The sequence below is a fragment of the Hoplias malabaricus genome, chromosome 15, assembly GCF_029633855.1.
Source record: "Hoplias malabaricus isolate fHopMal1 chromosome 15, fHopMal1.hap1, whole genome shotgun sequence".
Lineage (NCBI taxonomy): Eukaryota > Metazoa > Chordata > Actinopteri > Characiformes > Erythrinidae > Hoplias > Hoplias malabaricus.
The window spans coordinates 11,424,601-11,452,032 of NC_089814.1; the positions used below are offsets into that span (position 1 = coordinate 11,424,601).

At 38.0% G+C, this 27,432-nt stretch overlaps 2 protein-coding genes across 4 annotated transcripts; both read right to left on the reverse strand.

Moving 5' to 3' along the window:
* Positions 1 to 512: 512 nt before the first annotated feature.
* Positions 513 to 20,332, reverse strand: LOC136668180 (calcium/calmodulin-dependent protein kinase kinase 2). Of its 3 annotated transcripts, none has more exons than XM_066645527.1 (17): positions 19,886 to 20,332; positions 13,353 to 13,991; positions 12,437 to 12,484; positions 11,712 to 11,765; positions 11,002 to 11,053; positions 10,417 to 10,550; positions 10,299 to 10,335; positions 10,176 to 10,197; positions 9,607 to 9,695; positions 9,294 to 9,493; positions 9,035 to 9,088; positions 8,865 to 8,938; positions 8,633 to 8,720; positions 8,266 to 8,397; positions 7,936 to 8,036; positions 6,938 to 6,988; positions 513 to 5,036 (listed from the first exon to the last, which is right to left on the reverse strand). In XM_066645527.1, the coding sequence occupies exons 2-17, from the start codon at positions 13,935 to 13,937 to the stop codon at positions 4,964 to 4,966; spliced, it is 1,794 nt and encodes a 597-aa protein (XP_066501624.1). In that variant the 5' UTR covers positions 13,938 to 13,991; positions 19,886 to 20,332; the 3' UTR covers positions 513 to 4,963. The 3 variants fall into 3 exon arrangements, with proteins under 3 accessions (XP_066501624.1, XP_066501623.1, XP_066501625.1); XM_066645526.1 differs by having other exon boundaries at positions 13,353 to 13,994; XM_066645528.1 differs by lacking the exon at positions 6,938 to 6,988 and having other exon boundaries at positions 13,353 to 13,994; positions 19,886 to 20,329.
* Positions 20,333 to 21,145: 813 nt separating this feature from the next.
* On the reverse strand, positions 21,146 to 24,912 carry snrpd3l (small nuclear ribonucleoprotein D3 polypeptide, like). The gene is made up of 4 exons (XM_066646589.1): positions 24,778 to 24,912; positions 23,719 to 23,855; positions 22,069 to 22,261; positions 21,146 to 21,385 (listed from the first exon to the last, which is right to left on the reverse strand). Exons 2-4 carry the CDS (start codon positions 23,842 to 23,844, stop codon positions 21,318 to 21,320), a joined length of 387 nt encoding a protein of 128 aa, XP_066502686.1. The 5' UTR covers positions 23,845 to 23,855; positions 24,778 to 24,912; the 3' UTR covers positions 21,146 to 21,317.
* Between the last annotated feature and the right edge of the window lie 2,520 nt (positions 24,913 to 27,432).

Here is a 27,432-nt window from a genome sequence, read left to right on the forward strand (position 1 = left end):
GATCGTACGGTCACTCACACTGATACAAACACACTCGGTCACCGATATCTCTCTCTCTCACACACGCAAAGGCGCAGTATGTGCGGCGTTGGGAGAATTAAACATGGAAAAAAAGATGGAACACCTCACCTGTAAACCCATATAAATTTGGGTCAGACTACTTTGTGTAGTACGTATTTTATTCTCATATATGATGGATGTGTTGGGTATATTGTTGTACGCATATTGTTCAGCATAAAGGATTCAGCCATCTAGCTCCCTCTGGTGGATTCCTATTGAAGCTATACACTCCAGTGAGACTTATCATTTATGGTACATGTCAGGCACACAATCGTCTACATTTGCTTTTTTAAAATGTGACTATTAAAAAAAATACCAATATTAGTCACTTTGTAATGAGAATGTATCCTGCTCATGATGCTGATCAAAAGGCATTTGTTATACACTCTGGGAATAATGTAGGTTTCCTTGAACGGAATACAAGAAATAAGCTCAACAAAACTCAGAGCAAAGGCAACTTTAATTTATTCAAATAATGAACAAGATACAAAGAAAGATACAAGTGTAGATCAACAGCGATGTAATTGTGTATCCCGTAAAGAGTCCCAACATGCTTAGAAATAGAAGTGTTATTATATGGATGGCATGCAGTTATGTCCATGTAAACCATCAAACTACAGTGGCTAAAACTTACTCGCTTAAGTGATATGGATGCTGATATCCTAGCCCTTCAGGTAAAACTGGGCATGTACCATGAAGAAAAAAGCTTAAATATTCATACTTTACAAATACAAATATCATACAGCATTCTCATATTATTATTGTAATTTTTCAAAAAATTGAACCCTTGCAGTCCATCTCAGTCTACTTTGAACGAGGTCTGTTCAGTAAATGTGAGCTTGTACATGGAGGGAAGGAAAATTTTGAATAGAAGACAGAAGCTCATCTGTCAGTGTTGCTTTTTCTCAAAAAGTATAAAAGATGTTCAAATCAAATGTCATTCTTAAATTTAAAAATATAGTTCAGATTCATCTATATCTTGCTGAGGATCATAGAGCACAAAGCTACATGTGTTATGTATGCGTTTCTCTAAAATGTACTGTTAGGTGTTCCATATTCAGTTAAAGGGCTAATTAGCCTGCTTTTATCTCCTCAAAGGTTCACTAAAGCTATTGTCATACAATAGACATTCAGACAAAGTGGAATTCTACTGATGTTTCTAAACCTCTGCATAGTTAAATGGTTAAGATTAGAAGATAAGAAGTAAACAAAATCATTAGGAATGAACTGGGAAACAAATTAAGAGTCAATTGTTCACAGCTTTGGTGCCAAGAAACAGATATTTGAGACGTGAATGTTTCCAAAGGCTACCAGAACCAGAAAAGGTTTTTTGCCTGATGCCTGAGACATCATACTACCATAGGTTTTGGATGAGGTTTTAACCTGAAAAAAAACTATATCAAAGCTATTTAAAAAAAACAAAAAAACATTCATTCATTCATTATCTGTAACCCTTATCCAGTTCGGGGTCGCGGTGGGTCCAGAGCCTACCTGGAATCATTGGGCGCAAGGCGGGAATACACCCTGGAGGGGGCGCCAGTCCTTCACAGGGCACACATTCACTCACACCTACAGACACTTTTGAGGCGCCAATCCACCTACCAACATGTGTTTTTGCACTGGGGGAGGAAACCGGAGCACCCAGAGGAAACCCACAAGGACACAGGGAGAACACACCACACTCCTCACAGACAGTCACCCGGAGTGGGAATCGAACCTCCAGGCTGTGACTGCGACACTACCTGCTGCACCACCGCAGGTTCATTTATTAGGAATTGCAGTCCCTAACACCTTAAAGCATCACTTCAATGATATCTAATCTGCAATTTCTCTACAATGCATAACATCACAGCAAATCATTCCGAATTAGTGTTTACATCTCAAATATTCAATACAGCAAATTTTTAAAAAAATCAACAGAATTCCACTTTTTTTTTCTTTTACTTTAAAAAATACTCCCTTATAGATCCTGCCTTTATATACACGTTCTGAACATCAGTGTTCACGCATACAGTTTATCAATTCCTAATACATGTCCCAATAAGACTTCCTGTTCCGTTTTACCCTTCAATAACCAACACCCTACACAACAAACACAACAGACTGACTGACAAAAGTCTGGAACTGCACCACAAATTGAGATTGCCGTATGCATAGTAAAAGTTATAAACACATACACAAAAAAATAAAAATAAAAATCCAGCTCCAAAAATGACCCTCAGAGTACTGCAGAGAAGACATACAAGAAGCAAAGCGGAAACCAAATGAGGACCGGTGGCTTCACTTGCTTGTAAAACCCAATCTGGTGACTGTACATTCAAAACATGCTTGTGCTGAGACCATCCTTAGCATGTGGAAGCATGAACTGTGTTCTCAATAGCTTTTTTCTTTTTGTATTTTTTTTTGTTTTTGAGTCACAAAGGAAGTCCTGTGGCAGAAAGCACCACTCATTAACATGTTTAATTACACCTAAACAGGGCAAAGGGGGGGCAAAACACATGTACATTAAAAATAATAATAATAAAAAAAGACAAAGAGAGCTTTGGACTAATTAGACTAATTTCGAAAACCCAAGTCCAAGCACATTACTAAAATCTTCTTCAATTTCTACACTACTGTGGGTCTAAACTAACCGATCCCTTCTCTCCACTACAGTACCAAAACTCTAAACGTATGTAGATGAAATGTAAGGCATACATTTGTATCCAAAAAAGTCAACAAGTGACAAGTCATGCATAGATTGTAATAGTTATTGTATTTCCTAAAAAAACGTAATCTCTACTCCTGATATCGAAATGGCAATAACTAATACACTTTCACCATGACAGCTTTAAGATGCACCAGTAAGTATAATTTTGGTAAGTCTACGACAAGGAATTTGCGAAATTACAGTAAAATACTGTGACCTTCTTAATGACTAAAAGGTTCACGCTTATAAAAATTTGAAGAAGCTATAACAAAAGCCAATTAGTTCAGTATACCCTTAAAATGTTGGGTAATCACTTGATGATTAACACATTTTTCTTTTTAAACATGAGATTGTGCCACTACTGGAATTGCCCATGAACTTAAACACATTCTGCATAAAAAACACCACAAGTTCCTTGATTTAATAATCTAGCCCATTAGCCAGTGCGTATACATTATAATACACACCCAAAGCTCTGAGACCTTAACACACACACACACACACAACATGCATACATACAGTATCTGCATTGTCCCTTAGATATCACCCTGAATAGAGAGTCATAAAAAAGTCCTACAATGGATATGTTCAATGGTAGGTTGGTGAATTCTGTGGAATCAATATTTACATGTTTTTGTGTTTATATCTTCACAAATGATGCAGTCTTTTACTGCACAACAACTAAAGAATTACAATGCAAGGAGGATTTAAACTGTGGAGCCTAGTGACATCCACCATTAATGTATTTGTTGAAACAACTCACTGTGAGAGAGAGATCCTAATGTGTGTGCACAGCTATAAAATGCATGGGAGTTGCCATGCGCTGGAACATCCTAAGTCGTAGGAAGCTATTTCATTCCAATACAGTATGATTGGTATCATTTCCACACCATAAGTTTTGATGTGGAAATATTAGAAAGCGATATTATGTAAATCACCTGGGTTTATAGAGCCATCTATGTATTCTTTTGTAGAACTGAGCCAATTCACTCATGGGAATTGTAACCTTTTTAACATATTCAGGTTTGAGAAGGCGTGGGTAATATCTAAAAGTAATTTTATATATATAATTATATATATTTATTTTTTTATGGTAAAATTTATTAATAACAACTTCAACAATAATAATAAATTACATAATATTCTCACCACAATTGTTTTTTGAAATATTTCATTTCTTGTTTTGAATGTTATGTACTTGTGTTTCTTTATTAAATTGTATTAAATTGTGAACTCCAAATCTTAATAAACGGTGAACCCAATAATGACCTGTGTACTAAAGTGCCCCCTGCTGGGCAAACTCCAGATTGTACACAGGCCCTCTATGTGCTTACATATTTAAAAAATGTTTTTTTTGTTTTATTATAGTTATAGCAGTGGTCGTCCTGACTTCAGCTATACGTCAGTGGCAAAAGATAAAGTATTGTAATTTTATAACTTACCTGAAGCATTGGAACATTGGAATATGCTAAGAATGCTACTCAGAATCTGTTTACCATTGACTGATTATTAATGCCCTGTAATAAATCATTGTAGATCATTTAATTATTCATCTCTAGCTCTAGGTCTGGTCTCTTTCCAACAACAGTGACTGTAGCTTATCAAGTTACTTGCCAATCACCCTCAAAATCCAATTTCACCACACTATTACCCAGGCCTTCTTTGAATTTAAAAGTGTCTATGAATGAGAATATTTTCATTATTACATTCTTCCCTTTTCTGATCAACAACTGAGAGTAGTCAGAACAACCATTACCAAGCAGCCTGTTATTCTGAACCATGCGTTAGGGGGGTTGAAGATGGCTGCCTCAAAATTTAACATTTCACATGTCTTTATTTTTACTCAAATACTTCCCCCGCTACAGTGAAAGTGCAAGCACAGCCTCCAAGATAGACAGGAGGGGGAAAACCCACACACACACACACACACACACCACATGCACACAAATGTAAGGAAGAGTAGGTCCTGAGAGCAGAGACCTGATTGACGGACATACAGTGCATGCTACTGTAGGACTGTACAAATGATGCATGCATGGCATAGGCAAGTAGCCCAACATCCACAGTCCAGGAGCCCTTCCTGCAGTTTTATGTCCCAGTTACACGTCCAGATCCTGGGAATTCTGAACCCTTCCAATCCTCCGGTGGTCCACTTCCCAGGTGGACCGTTTTTGATGCTAGGCCTTTCCAGTGCTGCTAGAGAGGCCCAAAGTGTCAGGAAAGCACTTCATCCTCACCCACAAAGGGCAGGTCCATGCTTCTCATGCCTTCCCCACTCTCCTGTTTCCTAGGAAACAGACAAATGTGGTTTTTTAAAATATCCACACATTGTAAGATTAGAAGTTTTGTGTTAGCTGTTACATGTAAAAAAAAAATAGGTTTAATGGAACATTAGAGAACATGGCTTTTTATTAGGGCTGTCACTATTGATTACGTTAGAAATAAAGTAATAATCCACCAATTATTTTGATAATTGAGTAATGAAATCAGGCCAAACAATTCAAATGCAATTAGCTGAACAACGACAAGCCATGCATAACCTTCAAACAGGGATAAACTGATATGGGAATTGTAGGCGGATGCAATATTCAGTATTGTTCGTGTACGTCTCTGCCAAAGCAGGCACATTAAACATTTATAAAGAGAACAGAAATTGACACTAAAACAGCACAAGTTATTATTACAAAATTACCACATTAACATAGGATTAAACATAACTTTAAATTACATATTACTAAACTTACTTTCAGCAATGGTATATTTTTAGTGGCTATTATCTATGTATATTGATTAACTGTGACAGCCCTGCACGGAATTAGTTATACACGCAGATCAGAGGCAGACACATCCAAACATCTGACTGGCATGTCCTCAGGAGTAGTACTGCATGCAGAAATAGTGTAATGCATTTAAAAACAAACAAAACTGAAACATTTTATAAAAATGACAAGAGGCATTTGGACTGCAAGTCAGGATGCTCTTCACCTTTAACCACTTCTTAAAGGGGACATATTATACCCATTTTTCCACAAGTCTCACTTTTCTTATCCTATCTGAACAGTCCTGTGTAGCACAACAGTTTTCAGCTCTTGTTGTGAATGAGACTGTGTTGAAACCAAACCCGAGTTCCCCGAGAGTAAGGTGCAATGAGCAGAAACGCAGGTTTTAGTTACGGTCGCTTGGCTCTCTTTCTTCTTGTTTTCTCCATATTTAATCAGCACTCTAAGTTACCTGCACTCATTGTGTCTGTTTTATTACATTTAACCTCGTTCTTGCGCTGCCATAAAGATGCAAATTCAGCGCTATGACTGGAATATCGAGGAGGCAGGACAACTCTGAAATGCCTGCTGTCTGTGCAAGACAAAGTTGTTTAATTTTAAAGCTTGTGTGATGGTAAGAGCGCCTGATCCCCAAAAAACTGATTTTGTCACAATATGCACCCTTTAAGGATCCACTGACATAGATGAGCATGCAGGGACAGGCCTGGGAAAGAACATCTTGAATTGATCACTTTAGAGACATAGAGGTGTGCCTCTGATCCGACATTATTCGTAAGAAAAATATCACATGCAAGTTATGAATACAAACCAAATGGAGATTACTAGGGTGACCAGACGTCCTCTTTTACCCGGACATGTCCTCTTTTTTAGACTTAAAAAATGTCCGGGCGGAATTTCACAAACGTCCGGGATTTTGTTTTTCTAGAGCGTACATAGAATTTCGAGAAGAGTTTCGTTGACAAACTAGTCCCGCCCTCCCCTACTCCGATAGGTTCGCTTGAGTGGGAAGGGGGCGTGGTGAAGTAGCCTAAAATCTTCTGATTTGACGGTCTGACTGTAGAGCTACTGTTATTGGTCGATAACCCTCTCTGTAAACATTTAATTGGTCAGTCTGCACGTCAGTAGTCGTCCACCCCCCCACCCCACCCCCCGCAGAGACGTGTCCTCTTTTTCACCATCTAAGATCTGGTCACCCTAGATTACGTACAGTGGGTACTTATAAAAGCTGTTTGTCATTATTAAACCTATTATACTACACTTAACATGAGAAAATCTTTGCTCAAAAAACGTTAATGTGACATGCTACATTTTCATTCACTTCATTTGCATGGTCATTAAAATGGGCATGATTAATTCCTCGTTGGAAGGAGCAGGTGGAGGGCTAGCAAGCCAGCAGTTTTTTTTTTACCTTTGGTTACCATGAATGTAGCAGTATTTCAAATTCCCTGCTCTCACTTTTCTAGAGGGCAGGAGAGAGGGAAACACCACAGTGAAAATCTGTTGCTGATTTTGTGTATGGTAGATTTAATACAGAGCTAAAAACATAGGATATAAATGAAAAAGCAGAAAATGTTTTTGCAACTGCACTAAAGACAAGTCAAAGATCTTCAATCCTTCAAACCTTCAATCCAAATGTCAAAGAGTCAGGACCTGGTGTAGATCTAATAGATACATTTGATTTAGTTTTGATAATGTGTTTCGGTGGAAAGTATGTAAATACACTATGTACTATTTTAAGAAACCCAAGTGTTATCCAAAAGGGTTATAGGATCACTTTATATTATTATTATCAAAATAATTTATGTTGCATTTACTGTCTGTGTGACAGTAGATGGAAGACTGCAAACCAGAACACCCATGGTTTTGATGGCGCTACAAAGGAAAATTCTGCAACTGCCTACAGCAACAACGGCATACTGCAGCAGACAATGAAAGAGTTGGATTTCATTCAAGAATTTGATTTCCCAATTTTGTCAATGGTCAGAGCAGTGGAATAAACCAGATATTAATTTTTATTGTAATATATATAGAGAGGAAAACTGGCAGTGAACACATTTCTGTCAGGTGTACAAATAATAAAATTCAAAAACACACCATTCGAAACACTGTGCCCAAAACAAGCCTTAAAAAGATCCAGTCCAGCCTCTTGGACCACAGTAATGCAACCACCATGGCTAAACATTGATATGGTGGCTTTCTACCACTGGCCAGATCCAGGTGAATACATCAACTCTGCTGTTTTATTTAGAATTTTAGCACCAAGTGGTAAACACAGCACTTGGGTCAGTATGCTGAATGAAACCACTTAAGCATCCTGCCCAGTGAAAGCATCTTAAGTTACGTAGCCCATACACATTCACATTTGTGGTTACAGCCTGTGTAACACGAGAGCAAGGGGACGCTTACGTCAGTGTTTGCCCATGTGTGGTTGGGCTCCGGTCCTCCCTGCGGCTCCAGTCAAAAGGGTTCCCAAATGAGCGCTTCCGTAACATGGTCCTCACCAGGATCTGCAGAAGTACACAAATTCTTACTTAGTGTCTGCAAACAGAAGTCTATGTCTCTGACAGACTACAATTTGATTTGGCTATATATGATTCCTTAGAAAAGATTAAATGCCATATGAATGTAAAATCTTCACATTTCTAAAGTAAAACAACTGCACATTCATTTATAATAATTAAATATTATTACAAATGACACTAAGTCAAGTCAAGAATCAAGAGACTTGGTACTCACCACTGTTGCCAGACTGGGGATGTGCTTTACAGAGTTCTCCACCTCCTCTTCTGTTACCTCTATCAGACTGCAGCAGTTGTCATCCTCAGGAGGAAGGGGCTCAGCACCATGTCTTGTGACCCAGGGGTGTACCTGAAAAACCCACAAGAGACACTGCTGAACTACTCTGGGTTGAAAATATACTGCTATAAAACAACTGCCCCCTAGAGAGGCACTGCTACAGAAACAGATACAGAGCTCCTGACAAGCACATACAAAGTGGGAAGCAACATCTTAAAATTGCAGGCTGGTATGATCTTAGAGGTGAATATTTCCAGTTTCATTGTCCCACAGTGAACATGCTTCCAAAAGATGTATAGACACTGACCTTGATTTGGGGCACTGTTATTCTGGTTTCAGGATTTTTATCCAGCATCTTAAAGAGCAGGTCTTTCAAATCATCAGACACATCTGCACTGTTAATTATATAAGAACATTGGGTCAGTGGCCTTCAAGGGAGAAACAGAAAGAAAGTTTGCTTGTGTGTGTGTGTGTGTGTGTGTGTGTGAGAGCGAGAGAGAGAGCGCGAGAGAGAAAATCATAAATACTTAAAGACTTACCGCTCTGGTAGTTCCACCGGCTGAGTCTTGATCTTTTGATGCAGACTCAGTATGCGCTCATCCATGAACGGACACTGCGGGAGACACGGACATTGATACAATCCAATGATCAGAGCTACTCACTGACTCACTGACATGGTCACTGCTGTGAGATGTGAACACAATCTTACCACTCCAAAGACGAAGCAGTACAATGTGACTCCCATAGCCCAAACATCCAGAGCCTGAAAGCAAGCATATATTTAGTTCAAAATATTGTTTTTATTCATATTTAAAATTTGTTTTGTATATTCTCGCAGATTTTTTTCCTAAGATTCAGACAGATATGTACATGGTAAATACTAAATATCAGTATAAGCCTGCAGAATCCTCATACAGCTACATTTCTAAATATAACCTGAATGCCTAATAATCTGCCCTCTCTCTAACCTTGCCAGAGAAGTTCTTGCGTGTCTCAGAGAGTGTCTCTGGAGCAAGGAAAGCCGGTGTTCCCACTGTGCTGGTCAGCAGTGCATCTGCTCCCTCAAACTGATTACTGACTCCAAAGTCTGCAATCTTAATATGTCCATCTTCTCCAACCAGGAGATTAGATGGTTTGATGTCCCGATGAATGATCTTCTGATAATGTACTATAAGAAATAAAGACAATCAAAATTGAAAAATAGGCTTCTTACACATGTTAAATGAGTATGTCACTGTTAAAGCCATAAATCCGAAAAATGATTATATATGAAGAACTTACAGTACTCAATTCCTCTAAGTAAATCCTGGAAGTAAAAGCGGGCCTGATCTTCATTCAGTGGCTTATCAGTAGGAACCTCCATCACTGCACTGTAAACACACACAGAAATAAGAAAATAAGCTTTTAAATAATTAAAAGACAGAAATAATGATATAATATGAATAATATAAGACCATCTTTCTTTTATTTTATTTCAGAATCCAGCTTTTAATTCGTATTTTAGTAAGGACAACTATCAATCGATGAACAGCTACAAAGCCTTTCAGAACCAATATGCTAAGATGCCTTCACTTATTGGAAAGACTGGCAAAATCATTTTGGCCTGATTTAGAAAAGCAGTTTTGAAAACGCATTATTTTATATATTCTTTTATACCACTGACTTTCAAACTGATTTTAAAACTTCCTGTTTTTTATGCAAGCTGATCATCTCATATCTCATCTCAGGCATGAATCATTAGCTTGGTGGCCTAGGTGTCCAGTGTACTTATTTGTACTTAATGACTGCACTGAAAATTAAATAAATGAATATATTACTTGCACATTACTGCATAGATAAATACTACTCACCCTTGTTTGACCAGTTCAAATACTGTGAAGAAAAAACAATCAATGTTGGAATAAGAACAGTTCTGTATTGAGGTTTAAAGCAATGAACATGTTTTAAATACCCATTTTTACGGCCGCACTTACCCATGTACAGATGATCTTCACTAGGGTCATCTAACACCTGCACATAAAAGTAACCACAATAAGCATCCAAGAGAGTGTCTTCTACTGGGTAACAACACTCACATGCACAGACACATACCTCCACCAGCTTGACCACATTAGGATGGTCCAACTTCTTGAGGATGGCGATTTCCTGGTACACCCGCTCCAGAGGACCTTTGGGCTGAGGAGGGCCCTCTGGGGCGGATTTGGCCCCTCGGGGAGGAGGTCTACCTATACAGTCAGCAAGAGCAGAAATAACGATTACCTGAGCATCCAAGAATCAGCTGATCCCCAAAATATTATTATCAAAATTATGTCTAATTATCGTGTTAAATTTTGCAATCACAATAAACAATGGCCTATTGAGCACTTTCATTTAATCATGTTTCATTATAGAAAGACCATAACAGCACTGTTTGTTTGGACTGAGTGAAGAATTTCATATGAATTACTGAATAAATAAAAAAAAAAATCACTGTATTCCAAATGTTCTTGACAGTTTAAAATGCTGCAGTACTACTGCATTTCATCTGTGTCAAAATATCATGATACGTGTTGAGAAAACATCTCCAAATGTCATGGAATTATATTTTTGCCAAATAGTTCACCCCTAACTAACACACACATACACACACACACACACCCTCCTGGGCTGTCCATCTGTTTAACGGTAGACACTTACGCGGGAAGCCAGCCTGTCTCATCAGTCGTTTCTTGGACAGGACTTTCATGGCCTGCGGGGGAGAAGGGGAGTGAGAACGAGAAAATAAGAGTAGAAACCCAGGGTCCGTGCTGTGTGACATATGCACGACTCTGCATTTGTAATTCAGGCTGTGTTATACATACACTGTGTCAGCCTGTTTGATCATGGTAATAGATGCAATAACTAACCATATTATCTGTGTACTGAAGGACTGCCACTAGCACTACCATCTGCACTGTGGTTATTTTTTCTCGTGTGTGACAGCCAGGCTACAATTTATTCATACCACTGTTAAAGCAGTACAGAGACTGTACAATATATATGTTGTTGAGAAATGCCTGGTCTTCAAATGGTGGTGCAGTCAGATGGCTTTGTAGCCTCATTTACTACTTTCTCTGCACGTACTTTCCACAATAAATAAAACCATATTTATTTAGCTGTAGGTTAATTGTTGCTATTAGGTTAAAAAACATCACAAAATATATGTCAAACAGTATTAACCATTTTGTACATGTAATTTTTCTTATTTTTGAGACAAGTCTGAGCTATGCAGTCTTTCAGAAATGTAACCTGTGGTGATACGTTCCAATGCAAATGGTGTGGTGGTGTGCCTGTGGCTTTCCACAATATTTCTGAAGGCGTGAGACAACAGAACAACCCCATGTAAATGTAGACACATGTGCACTCACATAGTAGGTGTTATCATCCTCATTGTAGGCCAGTTTGACAACTCCATAGGAGCCCTTGTTACAGGGGAAAGTAAAAGTAAGACACTGTGTTATAAAATGGAGACTAACACAGTCACAATCTAAGAGCAGTGCTGAATCTTTTTCTCCACTGGTCAAGCTTTTAAAAATTACTCTATCCAACAGCAGAATAGCAATTCTAACCTAGACAGCAGACACAATCTCTGATAATGACACCGTCTCATTCCTGGATAATAACAGACCAAGCCTTAGTTATATTTTTCCTCACATTCTCACACACACACACACACACACACACACACTAGCTCCCAGCTGGGAGAACAGATTGGGGTTACAGCAGGGGCTCCAGTGCTTAGACAAAGAGATGAGAGGATAGCAGGAATCTCCCTATCCGCTCTAACAACCTCCGGGAGGCTCATGAGCCACCGCTCTCACTCACAGCATCAGTGTAAATACACATCAAAAACACTGCTGTCAGTATCCATCCTCCACTATTGTATGCAGAACCATTATTGTCTGTTGCATTGTTTTATTCTGATTCCCTTTCAGCCTAATCTGTTCTAATCATTTCAATATTATCTGTGTATTTTGTTTTTTTATCATAATAATTTAGGGCATTTGATTTCTCCTCACAAATAAAGCACTCACATTTCAGAGAAGCTCAAAGCATTTTATCTATAAATGGTAAAAAACAATAATCAAAGTACCTTTCCAATCTCATCTTTGAGCTTGTACTGGTTGAGCTGCACACAGTCCTTTGAAAATAAAGGGTGAAAAAGAAAATATCAATGAGCTTGTCTTGAATTTAGCTAAAAGTATTTCAAAACAACACAATGCTCTAAATGAGTCTTTCAAAACAGAAAAAATGGCTAAGATCTTTATCTCCTGTGGATGAATAACAATTATGCTACAAGGAAACTCTTTTTAGTAGCCTACATTGCCACACATGCTCTAGACTATATAAGAGTGTTTTCCAAGGGAAACTTGGTTTAGAACAAATAAAGCAAATGGTTTAAAACAAATAAAGCAAATGCTGACAAACACACATTGAAAGAGCAGGGGAAACTAGCTAAACATCTGCAACCTCAATTTTTGCAATGGAGTTTGTCTTCTACTGGCATTAAAAAGTAAGCTACAGGGGATTGTGCTGGTAAATGAAAGTTCTAGCAGGGCAAAGACATCTACTCATGTTTGAGACCTTACCTCAGGTTTTTATGCTCAGCCTTTGCTTTGCTGAGGCTGCAGCCATTCCAGAAAACGAGAAAAATACAAGTTCTACTCAAGACTGAATAATTTCTTGTCAAAACGTATCTGAAGGGGTTTGAGTCATCCTGGTGCTTGGGATTAAAATTTTTGGGGCAATGCTGCAACTATTATATAACGTTATATAATTGTGATACTTCATTAATATACAGCTTTACTTCAAAGTGTTTCACTCCGAGCAAATTTGACATATCTCAGCAGGGGGTGCACAATAACTCCTGTGAAAACTTCAAACACTTCTTTGATATTAGGCATGTCTGTTATATTACATTGTATTGGAGTATAATAGTCAGCAATACTGAAAAGAAAGTTTTCCTAAATTTTCAAGGATTTCCAAAGCAACCCAGCACAGCTGTGTACCTGCAGGTCCGTGATGGAGACTCGGTGGGACTCCACTGTGGGTCTGCGGGGCAGGCGCGGAGAAGAGTGTGGTGAGGTGATGGGTGAGTAGGGCAGGGATGGGTAGATGTATCGTCCGTTAATGCCGGGTGATCCACAGGGCGAGGACAGGGTCTGGGAGCGCTCCTGAAGCGACAGTTTCCTGTCTGAGAGGTTGAGTCTGCCTCTGTGCTCTTGTGCCTGTGGGAAAAGAGCCTCGGGCCGTCCCACAGTGTGAGATAAAAGGTCACAAGAGGGTGCGCGAAAGGGTGGTGGCGGACCTGACGATGACTCAGGCGTTTCTGAGCTGTCCATATCCTCCACCTCTTCCTCATCTCCGCCCCCCTGCCCTGGGGTGCCGCTGGGCTCGTATTCGGTCACCACGATGACAGACTCCATGTCACTGGCACAGGGACTCAGGGGTGGGGCTGAGGGCGGCAGCACAGCGCAACCATGCAGCAGGTCAGGAAGTGGCTGATTGGGTGGCGGGCTTGGAGACGTGGGCGGGGCATGGCCAAGAACTGCGGGTGCTTCAGCAGAAGGCCAGGAGGAAACACAAGGAAACATGGCGTCCTTCCGAAAAACCTCCCAACTGCCCCTCCATTAGAAGCGCAGAGGGCCCTGCTGTAAAGAGTAGGAAAAAAAGGTTGAATGAGTTATGAGAAAAAGCTGGAAGCACCGAACATGGTGGTACTGTTCCTCAAGGACTAGCTCTAGATCAGCGAACAAAAAGCATCTTAATTGCCCTGCAGCCTTTGCTCTACATTTTAACAAAGATTAGAGCACATGAACTTGTATGTTTTTTGTGGCTTCACTCGAAGTCAGGTCACTGGTGTAAAATTGACCATCACAGCCCCAAAAAGCTGCATACAGACAGTCACAGCTCAATATCAGAAGGGCAAACAAGTCCTATCAGTGAAGCTAGTTAACACTGTGTTTGTGCCGGGCATTAATAATGAATTACAGTTTAAATGAATAAGGTTAATGTACCCGTGCTCACCAAATACTGTTAAGCTATACTTAAAGACTGTCCTGGAAACCTTACAAGGCTGCTTTTCATTGGACCCTTATTTTGCTTTTCCTGATATTTTTCAATCCTATAAATGACAAAGGATCAAGGGAGGACAAAGATAGGTAGAGACACAAAACTGACTACTGACATAGATGTGCAAAACCAGCAAACAAGATAAATTCACCATGCTGCCATGTTTTTTTTAATACATCAAAATGTATATCACAAACTCTATACTATTGGGAGGACACTACGAATGGGATATTAATGTAGAAATACATTGGCCAGCACTTCTGTGTGTTCCAAAACCTGACTGAAAATGCCAGTCTGCTTTTTTACTATGTTTTTCCTTTAAGCCTATGTTTGTTCACAGCTTGTTTTGGGCAGATAAAGCTATACCTTTGGCAATAATATTCCTTGTTGGTGTGAAAACTGGAGATATTCACTGTGTGTGTGGGAGCAGTGTGGGTCTCAGGCAGCTACAGGAATAAAAGCAGGTGTAATAAAAGATATTCATCACTCTGGAGGGCTCAGAAAGAAGAACTCGTGTGGGCAGGCCCACCACCTCCATGTGTCCTCGTTTCTCTCTCTCGCTTCCACAGAGAGACCATCCTCCTTCTGCCTTCCATCTTTTGCAATCTCTCTTATGCTCTACCTGCTCCTTCATCTCTATTCCCTGCTCTCCCTGAGTCCCCAAAGATCTTGCTTTACCTGACTTTCAGCCTCCTCTGCATTAGACCCTGTCCCCCCAAAAACACACACATGACAAGCCAACAGATATCTCTTATTCTACATAAAAAGAACTTTGAACTATGAAAGCTTAAATTCAGCAAGATCAAGCATTGTATTTGCTCTAAATAATTAAAACAGCACTGTTACAGATTACATTTTTAATCTACAAAAGACCTCAGTCTATCTAGTGTTCTCCAATCTGGATCACTGGTTCAACATTTATCAGTGCTGTTGCCTCAAGCACTTGTTTTTATATGTGGACAGATAGGTACTTTATTGAAATTTGTAAGTAGAGTTGAACGCATTTGATTTCATCATTAGAGGAGGCACACAGGCCAAAGTGGACTGAACATATTAATGACTCTGTTCATTTTACATTACATTAGAGCATTTTAAATGAGGTTTCATGGTTACAAAAGGCCAGCTGTAGTCTGAATAGAACAACAAGGAGGCCATCTTCATAATGTAATTTATGAAACTACAGCTGATAATGCAAATAATAATCATTCATGTAAATACCATGTGGATGTGTACTACAGTTTTTACCCACAATCTGGAAAAGTTCTAACTATTCATTGACTTTGTTTATTACAGGCTAAATTGCAGTGTGATTTTTTGGGGTTGGGGGCAGACAGTACACACTAAGTAACAGCAAACAAAGTAAGAGAATGTAGGCAGGTAGAGCAATAACGTGTATGGTGTACTAGAGTCCAGGACACAGATCAGATAAGCCAAAGCACTGCAGTACTCATAATACACTTCGTTTTGTGTATGTGTGTGTGGCATTTGATGTAGTTCTTGACCTTCACATAAAACACACACCAGTCATCAGACGTAGTCAGTCACCTTATGGTATTAAATCTAAACAGCTGAGTTCCTCTTCTAAGAAGAAAAATTAGTCTGTGGGTTTCTTTGAGCAAAGAACAAGACAAGATGAGACATGAATCATCTTCAGGCAGACTCAATCTTTTCTGATGTAATAGAAGTTATTCCATTGAAATGGGCAGAGTAGAAGCAATCTTTAAACAAAGAGAGGAGGAGAGAGACAAAACTGAGCTTCTCTCCCTCTATCCATCCGTCAGAAAGTCATCTAATATGAGACTATGCCTATGGGGAAATGAATAATAGAGCCCACGTGAGAGTTAAACAATGAAAAACAACTTCAAAGTGAACAAAATCTCAATATAAATAATAATCACAATTCCTAACCACAATTCTGAAAATCTCTCCCTGCTAGCTGAACTACTGAAAAAGACAACAGGACTCTTATTTGCGATCAGAAAACCTAGCATAAATAATGAAACATTTCAGAAATGAAGCAGCTGGTGCACTCAGCGAGATGCTTTTAACGTCAGGGTGAATTTCTATCAGTCACATAGAGGCTGTTACACACTGCCTCTTTCTCCACCTTCAACTTCACCTACAGAAAGCCTCAATGAGCCTTGTGCGCTCACCCATGTCACAGCCATTTGTCAGAGCAGGTGTTGCAGTATTGATACCAGGATGACAAAAGAGTGCCAAGTGACAGTGGAATGACTAGCTGGTGTAATTCTTCATTACACACAAACAAACTTTACACCCACTCCCACCCCTTCTCTCTGTCGCTATTACGCTGGGTCAGACCTACATCATGGCTTCAGTGCTACTGTATAAGGACCCATCCAAATTTTATGATTATCTACACATTTCACTTTAACACATTGTAAATGTACAGGGGTTAGACAATGAAACTGAAACACCTGTCATTTTAGTGTTGGAGGTTTCATGGCTAAATTGGAGCAGTCTGGTGGCCAATCTTCATTAATTACACATTGCACCAGTAAGACCATGTGACTCCAATGGTTCAAGCATTGTGTCCTGAAGGTGGTGCCGTGTATCAGGACGACAATGCACCAATACACACAGCAAGACTGGAGAAAGATTGGTGTGATGAACATGAAAGTGAAGTTGAACATCTCCCATGGCCTGCACAGTCACCAGATCTAAATATTATTGAGCCACTTTGGGGTGTTTCTGAGGAGCGAGTCAGGAAACGTTTTCCTCCACCAACATCACGTAGTGACCTGGCCACTATCCTGCAAGAAGAATGGCTTAAAATCCCTCTGACCACTGTGCAGGACTTGTATATGTCATTCCCAAGACGAATTGACGCTGTATTGGCTGCAAAAGGAGGCCCTACACCATACTGATAAATTATTGTGGTCTAAAACCTGGTGTTTCGGTGTTTTATTGTCCAACCCCTGTATTTATTATGTCCAATCTTTAAAATGTGCATCTTTCTCACATCTTTAACATTACACTATAAGCAAAAGAAAGCAGTGTAATACAGTTCTCATAGTACAACTACTGACTTCACTAAAGAACATGTGAAATACATTTATATAAAATTGAAACTGCACGCATCTTCGATCTTACAGTATTTAATTGTATTTTATCTGCAACATACTGAAAAAAAACTGTACTTTTACAATGTATTTGTTTTATCTTGTACTTGACCAATAAAATATATGGGTAAAAAAATGGTCAAAAAATTTTGAGCTTGAAAAAACAATACTCTCAGGTGTAACGTAATTTGAGCAACTACATACACATAATATTTAAATACACAAATGGATTTGAATGCACAAATTTAAAACAAGAACAATAATAATAATTAAAATTCACAAATATGAAAAAAATAGTTGTAATGATTAGAAATAATTTTTAAATGTGTAGAAAAGGTTTGTATCTGTAAGTCAAATGTTGTGAATGTGTTAATCAATACCTTTCAAATGGCTTAAAATGTACCAGGGCAAAGATTTTTGAGGCTTCAAATGTGACAGGTGGACTTTTTTCCATTCAAATATCCACACATTCTGCTACTTGTGTGAATCTCTTTTTGCAGAACGATTTTCTGACTCTGTTTTGACAGCCAATTGATGAACCAATAGGAAAGCTTTAGCTAGACCAATCAGATGGCACGGTTAAAAATAAAAACATTCTGATCAAAAGTGATCTTGAGGCAAAACATATTGTGACATACATTTGAAGCTGCCCTGTCCCTTTGAACTAAACTCAAGAAGGAAATGATGGCAAAGACAAAGACCAAGACTGTTGCTGAACCACATGAGTCTCTGGTCTGCTGAGTTATTTTAATCTCAAGACATTTACTTCGCTGTATGACCTACTTTGATCTATGATGAATTACAGAGCATGCACCAGGACATTGCTCTATGTACATAACCTATATAGACAGACAAATGTGGGCTCAATTGTTAGCTGTGGTTTATATATACACACATAAGTTCAGCATTAATGTATGAATGAAGAGGCTCTTTAAATTATTATCTTTTTAAATAAATAAATAAATAAATACAACCATTAATTTACTTATAGGCCCGGGTCAAAACCTCTGTCATAATGCATTTAATCAGTTTTTTAAACACTTAAATTTAATGAGCATTTCTCATGCCTAAATAATACGTAGTTTAACTGTATTTTCTGATTAATTATAGGAATATTTTAGGTTAAGACATTTGCACATTAGTGAGACCTTATTTGGTCACAGGGCTACTCTGTCCAAACTAACTACACACGCCATCGGTTTATCATAAATTTCAATCAAATGAGTGGACCTCAGCATAATGGCGGGTGCAGTGAGCAGTTCATTTAAACACTGAAGACACTACAAAACAGTCTGTTGGGGGGAAAAGCAGGTCTGCATCATGGTTTTAAATAGGAGTGAGTGACACTGTGTCAGTTAGGTATGTTAATGTGTAAACTAATAAACAGCTGTAGAACTACAACGTTCACTTATGGTAAGTGGGGTTGTGGCAAGGGGAGTAGAAACAAAAAGGTAATTATAATGTATTTTCAGATTAGTTTGTATGGACTGCAGAAAATGGGTATGGAATAACAGGAAACGAAATATTACATTGGTGTCAGAAAATTAGAAACATGCCCATCATTTTCATTCTCATAAATGGAAACTGTATGCACTACATACATTTCTCATTACAATAAAAGTGTGGCTGATTTACTATGGCTCGTAAATGAAGGGAAAATGTGTGTTATTGTGGAATTTAGTCTACGTTTTATCCTAGTTGAAGCTACAGACAGAAAAGACAGCTGTAAACTGCATTAAAGCTCTGAAACATGGCCGTTAACAACTGTACTCAGTGAACACCCATTCCAGGAACTATAGCTAGAGGCCTAAAAGCTATAGAAAAACAGCTGGCGATATTTTCTCGGACTTCAGCTGATTTTCAAAACTCTGTCCCTGAGAATTCAGCTTCTGTGTGTGTCTCGTTGATTTTTGACGAAGATGACTGTGGACATTGATGATTAATACATTCGTTTGATTTTACGTTCAAACTGTTTGAAGGAAACGCTCGCATTTATTTAAACCGAGCTTCAGCCAGAACAGACTCTGTACGTAGACCAGTGTCCGGGACTTTGGAAGTAGCTCGCTTGCTAACATCCCGATAAAAGACAGTTTGAGCAATAAAAGGCCCCCAAAAATAAACGGATAAATAACACGTCGACATAAAGAGGTTGGAAAAAGGCCCGGAGAAGCGTCTAAGCGACACGGGCACATATAATATTTATAATTACTGTATAATATTACAGTTTATTATTTATATCCGTGTTGTTTCTGCTAAATAGGCTAAGCTAACGGATCTCTTATGAAACAGATGTTGGGGAAAATCCTAACCGACGGCAAGGGCATATCACAACAGAGCAGAAAAAAACCCTTTAAAAGAAATGCAGACTGTGACAACTGTATTCCTACCTCGGCTAGTCGAATCGCTGTTCTCTGGTGTTAAAGCAGCCTCTCTCCGCCCTGTTTAACGGTGTTTGCTGTTGAGATGTGGATGCTGCATCCTCTTCTGAGTGCGGGCAGAATCAAACAGCAGCAGCTCAGCCATGCCACCCTCACAGGGGCACTCCACCCGAATATACACCGAGTGGTAAATCGCCGACAGGGGCACTCCTCCCAAATTTACATAGACACAGCGGTACTCCACCGAAATCAACACAGAATTTTAGACGGACACAGAAACACAGGGATTCTTCACATATAGTTTTAGACACACAGGGGCACTACTCCCAAATGTACACCCACATACACACAGGTCCTCTCATCCCAAATGTACATCCTTATAAAAGGGCGCGCAATTGTATTTTACACCCACGCCGTAACTGGGACACGGTAACTCCAAATCTACCACGCAGGTCCTCTGCACCCACTCACATTCTCACTGTCAATGATCACATTTATACCCAGAGAAGAGGAAATTCTACGCAAATTTACATCCTCAGACATAGCCCCCTTTATACCGACACAAACATGAGTCCATCCAAATTTACACCTCCAGAGGCTGAATTAAAGGAATGCTACCTAATTCTTAAGTTGTCTACATTACTTCCGGAGACAGGTTTAAGTGGGAGTCGCCATTGGCTCCTCATAATTCCACCATAATTAAATCATTAACAAACATAATCAAAACAACGCAAGATATTAAGTTACAGAGAACCAAAAACTCAGAATAGCTTACACTGAGTGGAACCAGACGATGATTTATTGCACAAAGCAGGATTTATCAATAGTCTGTCCGTTTAAAAAAAACAAAAAATAAAAACCTTTATATTCATTGTTGGGTCTTTTATAGGTAGAAAAGCTATTTACTATGTAAATAAGGCCTGTCATTAAACTACCACCAAGGGCCAACTCTTAAAAGCAAATATTACGACTTAATTTTCTAACCAAAAATTCCATGAGCATTACGAAAAGACAAGGACCTTCAATGAACCTCTTTTAGGAAATGTACTTAACAGGTATTTAAATATGGGATAAACAAGTGTCGTTATTTTGGAACAAAAACTATTAACTAATATAATACAGTGAAGCTTCCAGCTTTAAAAACAATTTTAATGCACACTTCACAGAAGACACTGACCTGAAATTTTGGTCAAGGAAATCTGATCACCAAACATATGAATTATACCTTACTCATTTTACACAAAAAACAACCCTGAGTCACAGATAAGTACATTTTCATTTATTATGTCAAAGAGGGGAAGACAAACATTAAAAAAAAAAAAAAAAAAAATCATACTCCTGCAACATTACTGAAATCAATTGGTTACTGAGCCACGCAAGGTATCAATATAAAAAAAGGTAAAACAGGAAACTGTACACTTTGAAAACAGTCTTGATTGAACTATCGTCTTTTCTGGAAAATGTTTCCTCTTGCTCCTGGCCCTCCTCTGCCCCGACCTCTTGCTGCCACTGTAACAAACAAATATTAATCATTTAAAATTGAGAGATAATAATATTACAAATATTATTAGAATTGAGAATAAGGCTATAAAATGTCAGAGCTGCATGACCAGCATAAAACAGCAGCAACAATAATCAGTTGTTGTTAGAGGGTGAGGGAAAGAAAAATCCCACATGCACCCAGTACCAACACTGAAAGAAGTAGAATGATGCAGTGTTAGCAAACCATGGGCAAAGCTAAGCATCACCTAAACTGATATGCTGCCCTGCAGTGTGAACTGCATTACCTGTAACGACAGAGTACAACCCAGTACTTTTGGCATGAGCTATGCGGAGTTTCTGATCCAGAACTAATTATCCAATATCTATACCTGCACTCACTAATGTCTGTTACAAAATGCAATCAAATACTCGTAGTAAATGTTCCAATATCTAGTGTATCTTCTTCATAGATTAGAAGTAACTTGTATTTTAAGTATGAATCAAGCGCTCAATTTATAAAAAAAGTGGATATTCACTGAAGGAATACTGTCCAATTATCTCAATACTTAGACACTCCAATTCTTAGTGCAAAGATAAAAAAAAATTAATAACTTAATTAGTAAATACATATACACACACACATATATATACACATATATATAAAAGCAGAGATAGTTATTATGGATCTCCATGGTTAATAAAGACTGTACCTTGAGCTTTAAGAATAGCTGCTTTGCCCCTCCCAGCTCCTGCCCCTTGGTTTTTATTTTTCATGCTCTTCAACATGGGGGCATTTTTCAGCATGTCTGGGAGGATGAGGAAGCGAATTTTGCTGCCACGAATGTAGACTTGCTCCAACTGTGCCACTCTGCCATCACGATATGTCACAGTAATGTTTGACATCTGAAACATCAACAAAGTGTTACAGCATTAGTGTTTTTTCATACATCTTACACTTAAAATCTCTAAGTTCATTCAGACTAGGAAATCTGAATAGGAAAATTTAATAATTTATTTTTTTCACTACAGCAAGCAAATATAGTGCTTTTGCAGTGTATTAACACACCTATTTTACACTTAACCTTGTTGGCCAAGTTCACCAACTACACACTGTCAATGGTGCCTAGGCACATTGTGACATGGAGTGTAGGTTCAATGTACAAACCCTATAAGTTAAGACATTGTGTGAAATGCAGTAAAAACAAAAATGTTATTTCTCTTGAACCTTTAACTGACAATAGTGCAAAGAGATTCAAAACTTCACTTGCTCAACTTGGTGAATATTTTTATAAATGCATTTAATATTTGATGTCTGCTACACCCACAAACACTGGGACAGGAGCATGTTAACCAGTTTTACACCATATTTCCTTTTAATTATACTTGTTAATTTCCTTATAATTAAACTGATTGGCAAGTGAGGACACTACTAATTGTTACATGTTCCCCATTGAAATTTTTGCCCTGTACTTAATACAAGTCTTCAGCTGCTCAACAGTTACAGGCCATCATTCCCAGATTGCATACATCAGTATGGTGAGGATATTTTCAAACATAGATCTGGGCCACAGAAAAAAAGTCAAGCTGTGTCTATGAAACCATGCTATAAATAAAGCCTGGCAAAATCTTCTTGCATAAAGGATGCTTTTCTTGATGATTTGCATGAATGATGCCTGATTCGCATGCAATGACACCGAAGTAGTGAGTGGGGCACAGCCCTGCATGTTGTAGATTCCTCCTGTCTCTATCACACCCACTTCAACTAGAAAAAGGTTGTTACAGTCGCACCACGTGCGTTGTGATCAGAGGTCAGAGACGCACCAGGACTAGGATTCAGAACCACTGCCCTACAAGCTTAAATAGCTCAGAGGATCCAGAACGATGTCAAAATATTATGTAGTCAATAGTAAAAGGCTGTATCTGACAATTTTCTCACCTTTCTCGGGTTTTGGACAGTGTTGAAACATAAACCCTCTTTGCTTGGAAAAACAGCCTTTATGAATGCTTTTTCAACACTCATTCATGGTGTCTGTGTGTTACTAACTCACCTGTTATTGCGAAAGGTTTAAAATCTTAACATTTAATATTCTATATATTTTCAATTTTAGCAATGTGGTGCAGACATAAAATCCAAAACGTCTTTTTTATTTACAAGATACAATCAAGTTGTTCAGTGAAAACACTGGAAATCCCTGTATATTTGTCAGTTTATTAGAGGATTAAGAGAATAAACCCATCACTTGATTTAACTGCATTTAACAAAATCCCCAATGTTCTTGGAAGTGGGGTATGTGTATGAACTTAAATATTATTTATATTGTCCTTAGAATAATAAAATGTTACATCAGTGCAGACTTTACCTGACAGTTCATGTTATCCTCTGCTTCTATCAGTTTCCCCCTGTACACTTCACCAGTATTGGTTTCACAAGTCACAATGTGACCCTCAGCTTCATGGAGCACTTTGATAGGAACACCAATCGACATTGTTGTATCTGCTGCAAAAAGAAAAAATAAGATTAATTCATAGTAAGAAAAGTACACTTATTTACAGCTACACTGACATATGAGAAAAATCAGGTCCAGGTCGAGTGTATTTCAGTACTTATGATACTCTTACACCCTGAACATTAAATTAAATTATCACGTTACCCATGCTGCCACGTTTTCAGTGGGATTTATAAAATGCTTGATTAAAACAAATCCTCTTCAATTCATATTTTAATGTTAGCTGATTAAGACACGGTTCAATTGTTAAGTCCAAGACAAGCTGCAATACAACTACATCAAACGTCTAGCTTCAAACTTCTAATTCATTCTTGGCTGTTAGTCTACGTTCACCCATAATAAACGTCTGTATTCTGCGTGAGGAATCATTTATTCTGCATTTATTAATTTTGCATTAGTGCAGAATCAGATACATGTAAAGACAAAAATGAAAAATAAAAAAATCTTTTGACCTAAAACGAGGTCTAATAGAACAGCTACGTTTGCGAGCTAAATGTCTGATATAAACCCTCTAATTTACATCTTCGCAGGTAAGAGATAACGAATTTCTCCGAGTATTGATAAACGCCCAGGGTTTTATTTACATGTTAGAGAATGTTATCACTCTGATTAAATCTTGATTTTATTTGTAGACAGAAAATAATCACCATTTTCCAAAACCCGCAAAAAGGTAACGAAGCAAAATTATCGCAACTTTCGAACTGTCCACCTTAAAAACTGCACTATTTAAGGTGGATCGGACAAACTGACTATGAAGCTAACGGCGATGTCGTAGAGACAGCTAATCTTTTTAAAATACTTAAAAAAGTGGAGTAGCTCGATGGTTTTACAGCGGCTTAAACACATACACACTGTCTACAAAGAGTAGAAAAAAACAGTGTGTTTATATTAACATTATAGTTATAGACTTACTGTTGAAGTCTTTGTAGTAGCTTCTCCAGCAGCGTGCGTCTTTCCGGCGTTTTCCCGCTCCCACAATGCAGTAGAAAATATACTACCTCATATCCGGATATCCCTGCACTGCATTATGGGACATGTATTCGAGCGAGCGAGCGAGCGAGAGAGAGAGAGAGAGAGAGAGAGAGAGAGCATTCCAGAAATATGTCACACACACACTGTGTCTCTTATATTTTAAAGCGAATACATGTTTTAAGGTTGAATTAATATTAGAATTACATTAAGCAAGTATAATTTATGGAAAGTTAAAGGCACGTTGCTAAATAAATAAATAAAAATAAAATCACAATACTACACTATGTGTGCGTGTGTGTGTGAGAGAGAGAGAGAGAGAGGGGGCAGTAGGGGGCGCTGTTCGATCACTTAATTTCGTATTTTGACAAAAGTTTTATATTTAAATATATATTTAAAGTGTGTATCCACTACAGAAAACACACCTATATACCCTATGCACAATGTTTTTTTAATGCTGGATTTAATTACTAAGGGTAAATCATATTCTAAAAAACTTTCACAGCACTTTCTGACTTATGAGGCTTTTACTTTACAAAGAACATTTCGCTCACAATTGTTCACACTCTTTGCTCATAACAGCTATCGCACTTTGGAAATTCTACTGTACACTCCATTACACTTTTTTTTTCAACTGCTCAGGCCTTAAATACACCGTGAGATCACTTAGGGATGGATAGGATCCAGAATTCTATAAAACTTTTGTGAAAATACCATTTGTAAAAAAAAAAATATATATATATATATATATATATATATATGTGTGTGTGTGTGTGTATGTGTGTGCGTGAATCATTAGTTCACATTAATAAAACACATTAATAAAACTGACATTTTTATATATGCATATAATTAAAAAACATTTGTTAATTTCTATTAATTTTTCCAAGTACAGAAACCAACAACCAAAGGTACAGCACCGTCACTAGTGCTGGAGTGTTTTGTATATTTCTGAAATGTACAAAATACATATTTTTCATACAAATAATAAACATTTATGTTATTATTCAAGTCAATGGCCTTTATTTAACTGTGTTTCCCACATACCTCATGAGCACTGAATGAAAATAAACTCACAGCTGTACAATAGTCCTGTGCACCATTCCAGAAGCATTACAAGCATTTTTCCTTCCTGTATGAAGACCCTGACAATGGAGGAAGGAAGATGAGGAGACCCTCCATGTGCCGTAGACCTAGCAATGTATCCTTCTGTGAGATTATAAGCATTACTCCCACAATGACTCTGTTAATTCAATTTTTACCTGTGTAGCCCAGAATGAAATGAACCCGTTTACTTTCCCCTAAGGGAAATTAATAGACCCCTCACACAGTTTTTATATCAATCACTTGATTAATTTGCTTATAACTTATTGAAATATAGTGACATTCCAAATCCCAATGGAAACCATTTAATGGTGATTGGCCACAGTAATTTTTTGCTGTCACATTGTTTTGCTGTTATTGAGTGAGACAACCAGCTGCTGTAACCTCAAGGATTTGTTCTGGTGATGAAATGTCAAAGACAATCACAAACTGGAGCAGTTTGACCAGCTAAACTAGGAACAACAAAGAAGTGAACAGACCTATCACAATGGGAATACATTGCCCTTTATATGTTCTCCTATATAAGTTCTTTCCTTTTAGTTATCGTCACTTTGCTTTGTTTTGTGCAAGTTGTATATTATCATAACTAAACCTTATTATTAAACCCGCATTTGCCTCTGTCACCTCTTGGTCCCTTAAACAATGACACACTCACAAATGAATACATCTTAAGCCTGGAAGTATTCAAATAAAAAAAATATATATATTCAGAGGCGCCCATAAAATGCCATATTCATTTTTATCTCAAATGTGAAAAATGTAACTTCTATTTTAATTCTCTATCTCATTGTTGTCTTACTTTATCGTATTGATTGGGCAAAATCCCTACCCCCTTCTCTCTCTCTCTCTCTCTCTCTCTCTCTCTCTCTCTCTCTCTCTCACTCTCAGTTAGGGAAATGCTACTGCACATTTACTTAAGCCTTTTAAATCATGTTAATAACAAGCAATTGATGGCAATCCAAGGTGAAATTACCTTGTGAAAGAAGCATATTTTTAAACAGCACTCTTACTGAGAATGTGATTTTTTCCCCACTAAAACCTTGTTGATAAACAATCATGACTTATATTGCAAAAGGAATATATCTCCACTTGCTTGGGTAAATGTGCCTAATTCATTCACTCCACATGCACAAACTGAGCTGCATAAACAGACGTGTTTTGTGAAGTCATAAAAACAACAGATTTACAAATATCTCTTTTTCAATCCATGCAATTTAAGACCCACCCATTCTAGTTGAGGTTATGAAGGATAAAATCACAACAGAGATGTGTCAATCCTTTCATTATAAATATTGTATATATATATATATATACTGGAGATAATTCTATTCCAAAACAGATGACACATAAAATCCCAAAGTAATAAAATGAGCATTTTTATGCTTTTTTAGAGTACAAAAAGTCGTTGGAAATTTTTAATGACTTTTGGAAGAAACACAACACTAATAAACAAATATTTATAAGTTTGGGAAAATAAATACTAGAAATAAACAG

Excerpts from the sequence above, each read along its gene's own strand:
- snrpd3l (XM_066646589.1), bottom strand. The coding sequence starts at position 23,844 with ATGTCGATTGGTGTTCCTATCAAAGTGCTCCATGAAGCTGAGGGTCAC. Across the intron at positions 22,262-23,718 it reads AGGATAACATGAACTGTCAG|ATGTCAAACATTACTGTGAC; the intron begins GTAAAGTCTGCA and ends TTGATGTTTCAG. Across the intron at positions 21,386-22,068 it reads AGCTATTCTTAAAGCTCAAG|TGGCAGCAAGAGGTCGGGGC; the intron begins GTACAGTCTTTA and ends TGTTTGTTACAG.
- LOC136668180 (XM_066645527.1), bottom strand. The coding sequence starts at position 13,937 with ATGTTTCCTTGTGTTTCCTCCTGGCCTTCTGCTGAAGCACCCGCAGTT. Across the intron at positions 8,398-8,632 it reads TAACAGTGCCCCAAATCAAG|GTACACCCCTGGGTCACAAG; the intron begins GTCAGTGTCTAT and ends TGGGTTTTTCAG. Across the intron at positions 5,037-6,937 it reads TACATTCATGGTAACCAAAG|GAAACAGGAGAGTGGGGAAG; the intron begins GTAAAAAAAAAA and ends TCTGTTTCCTAG.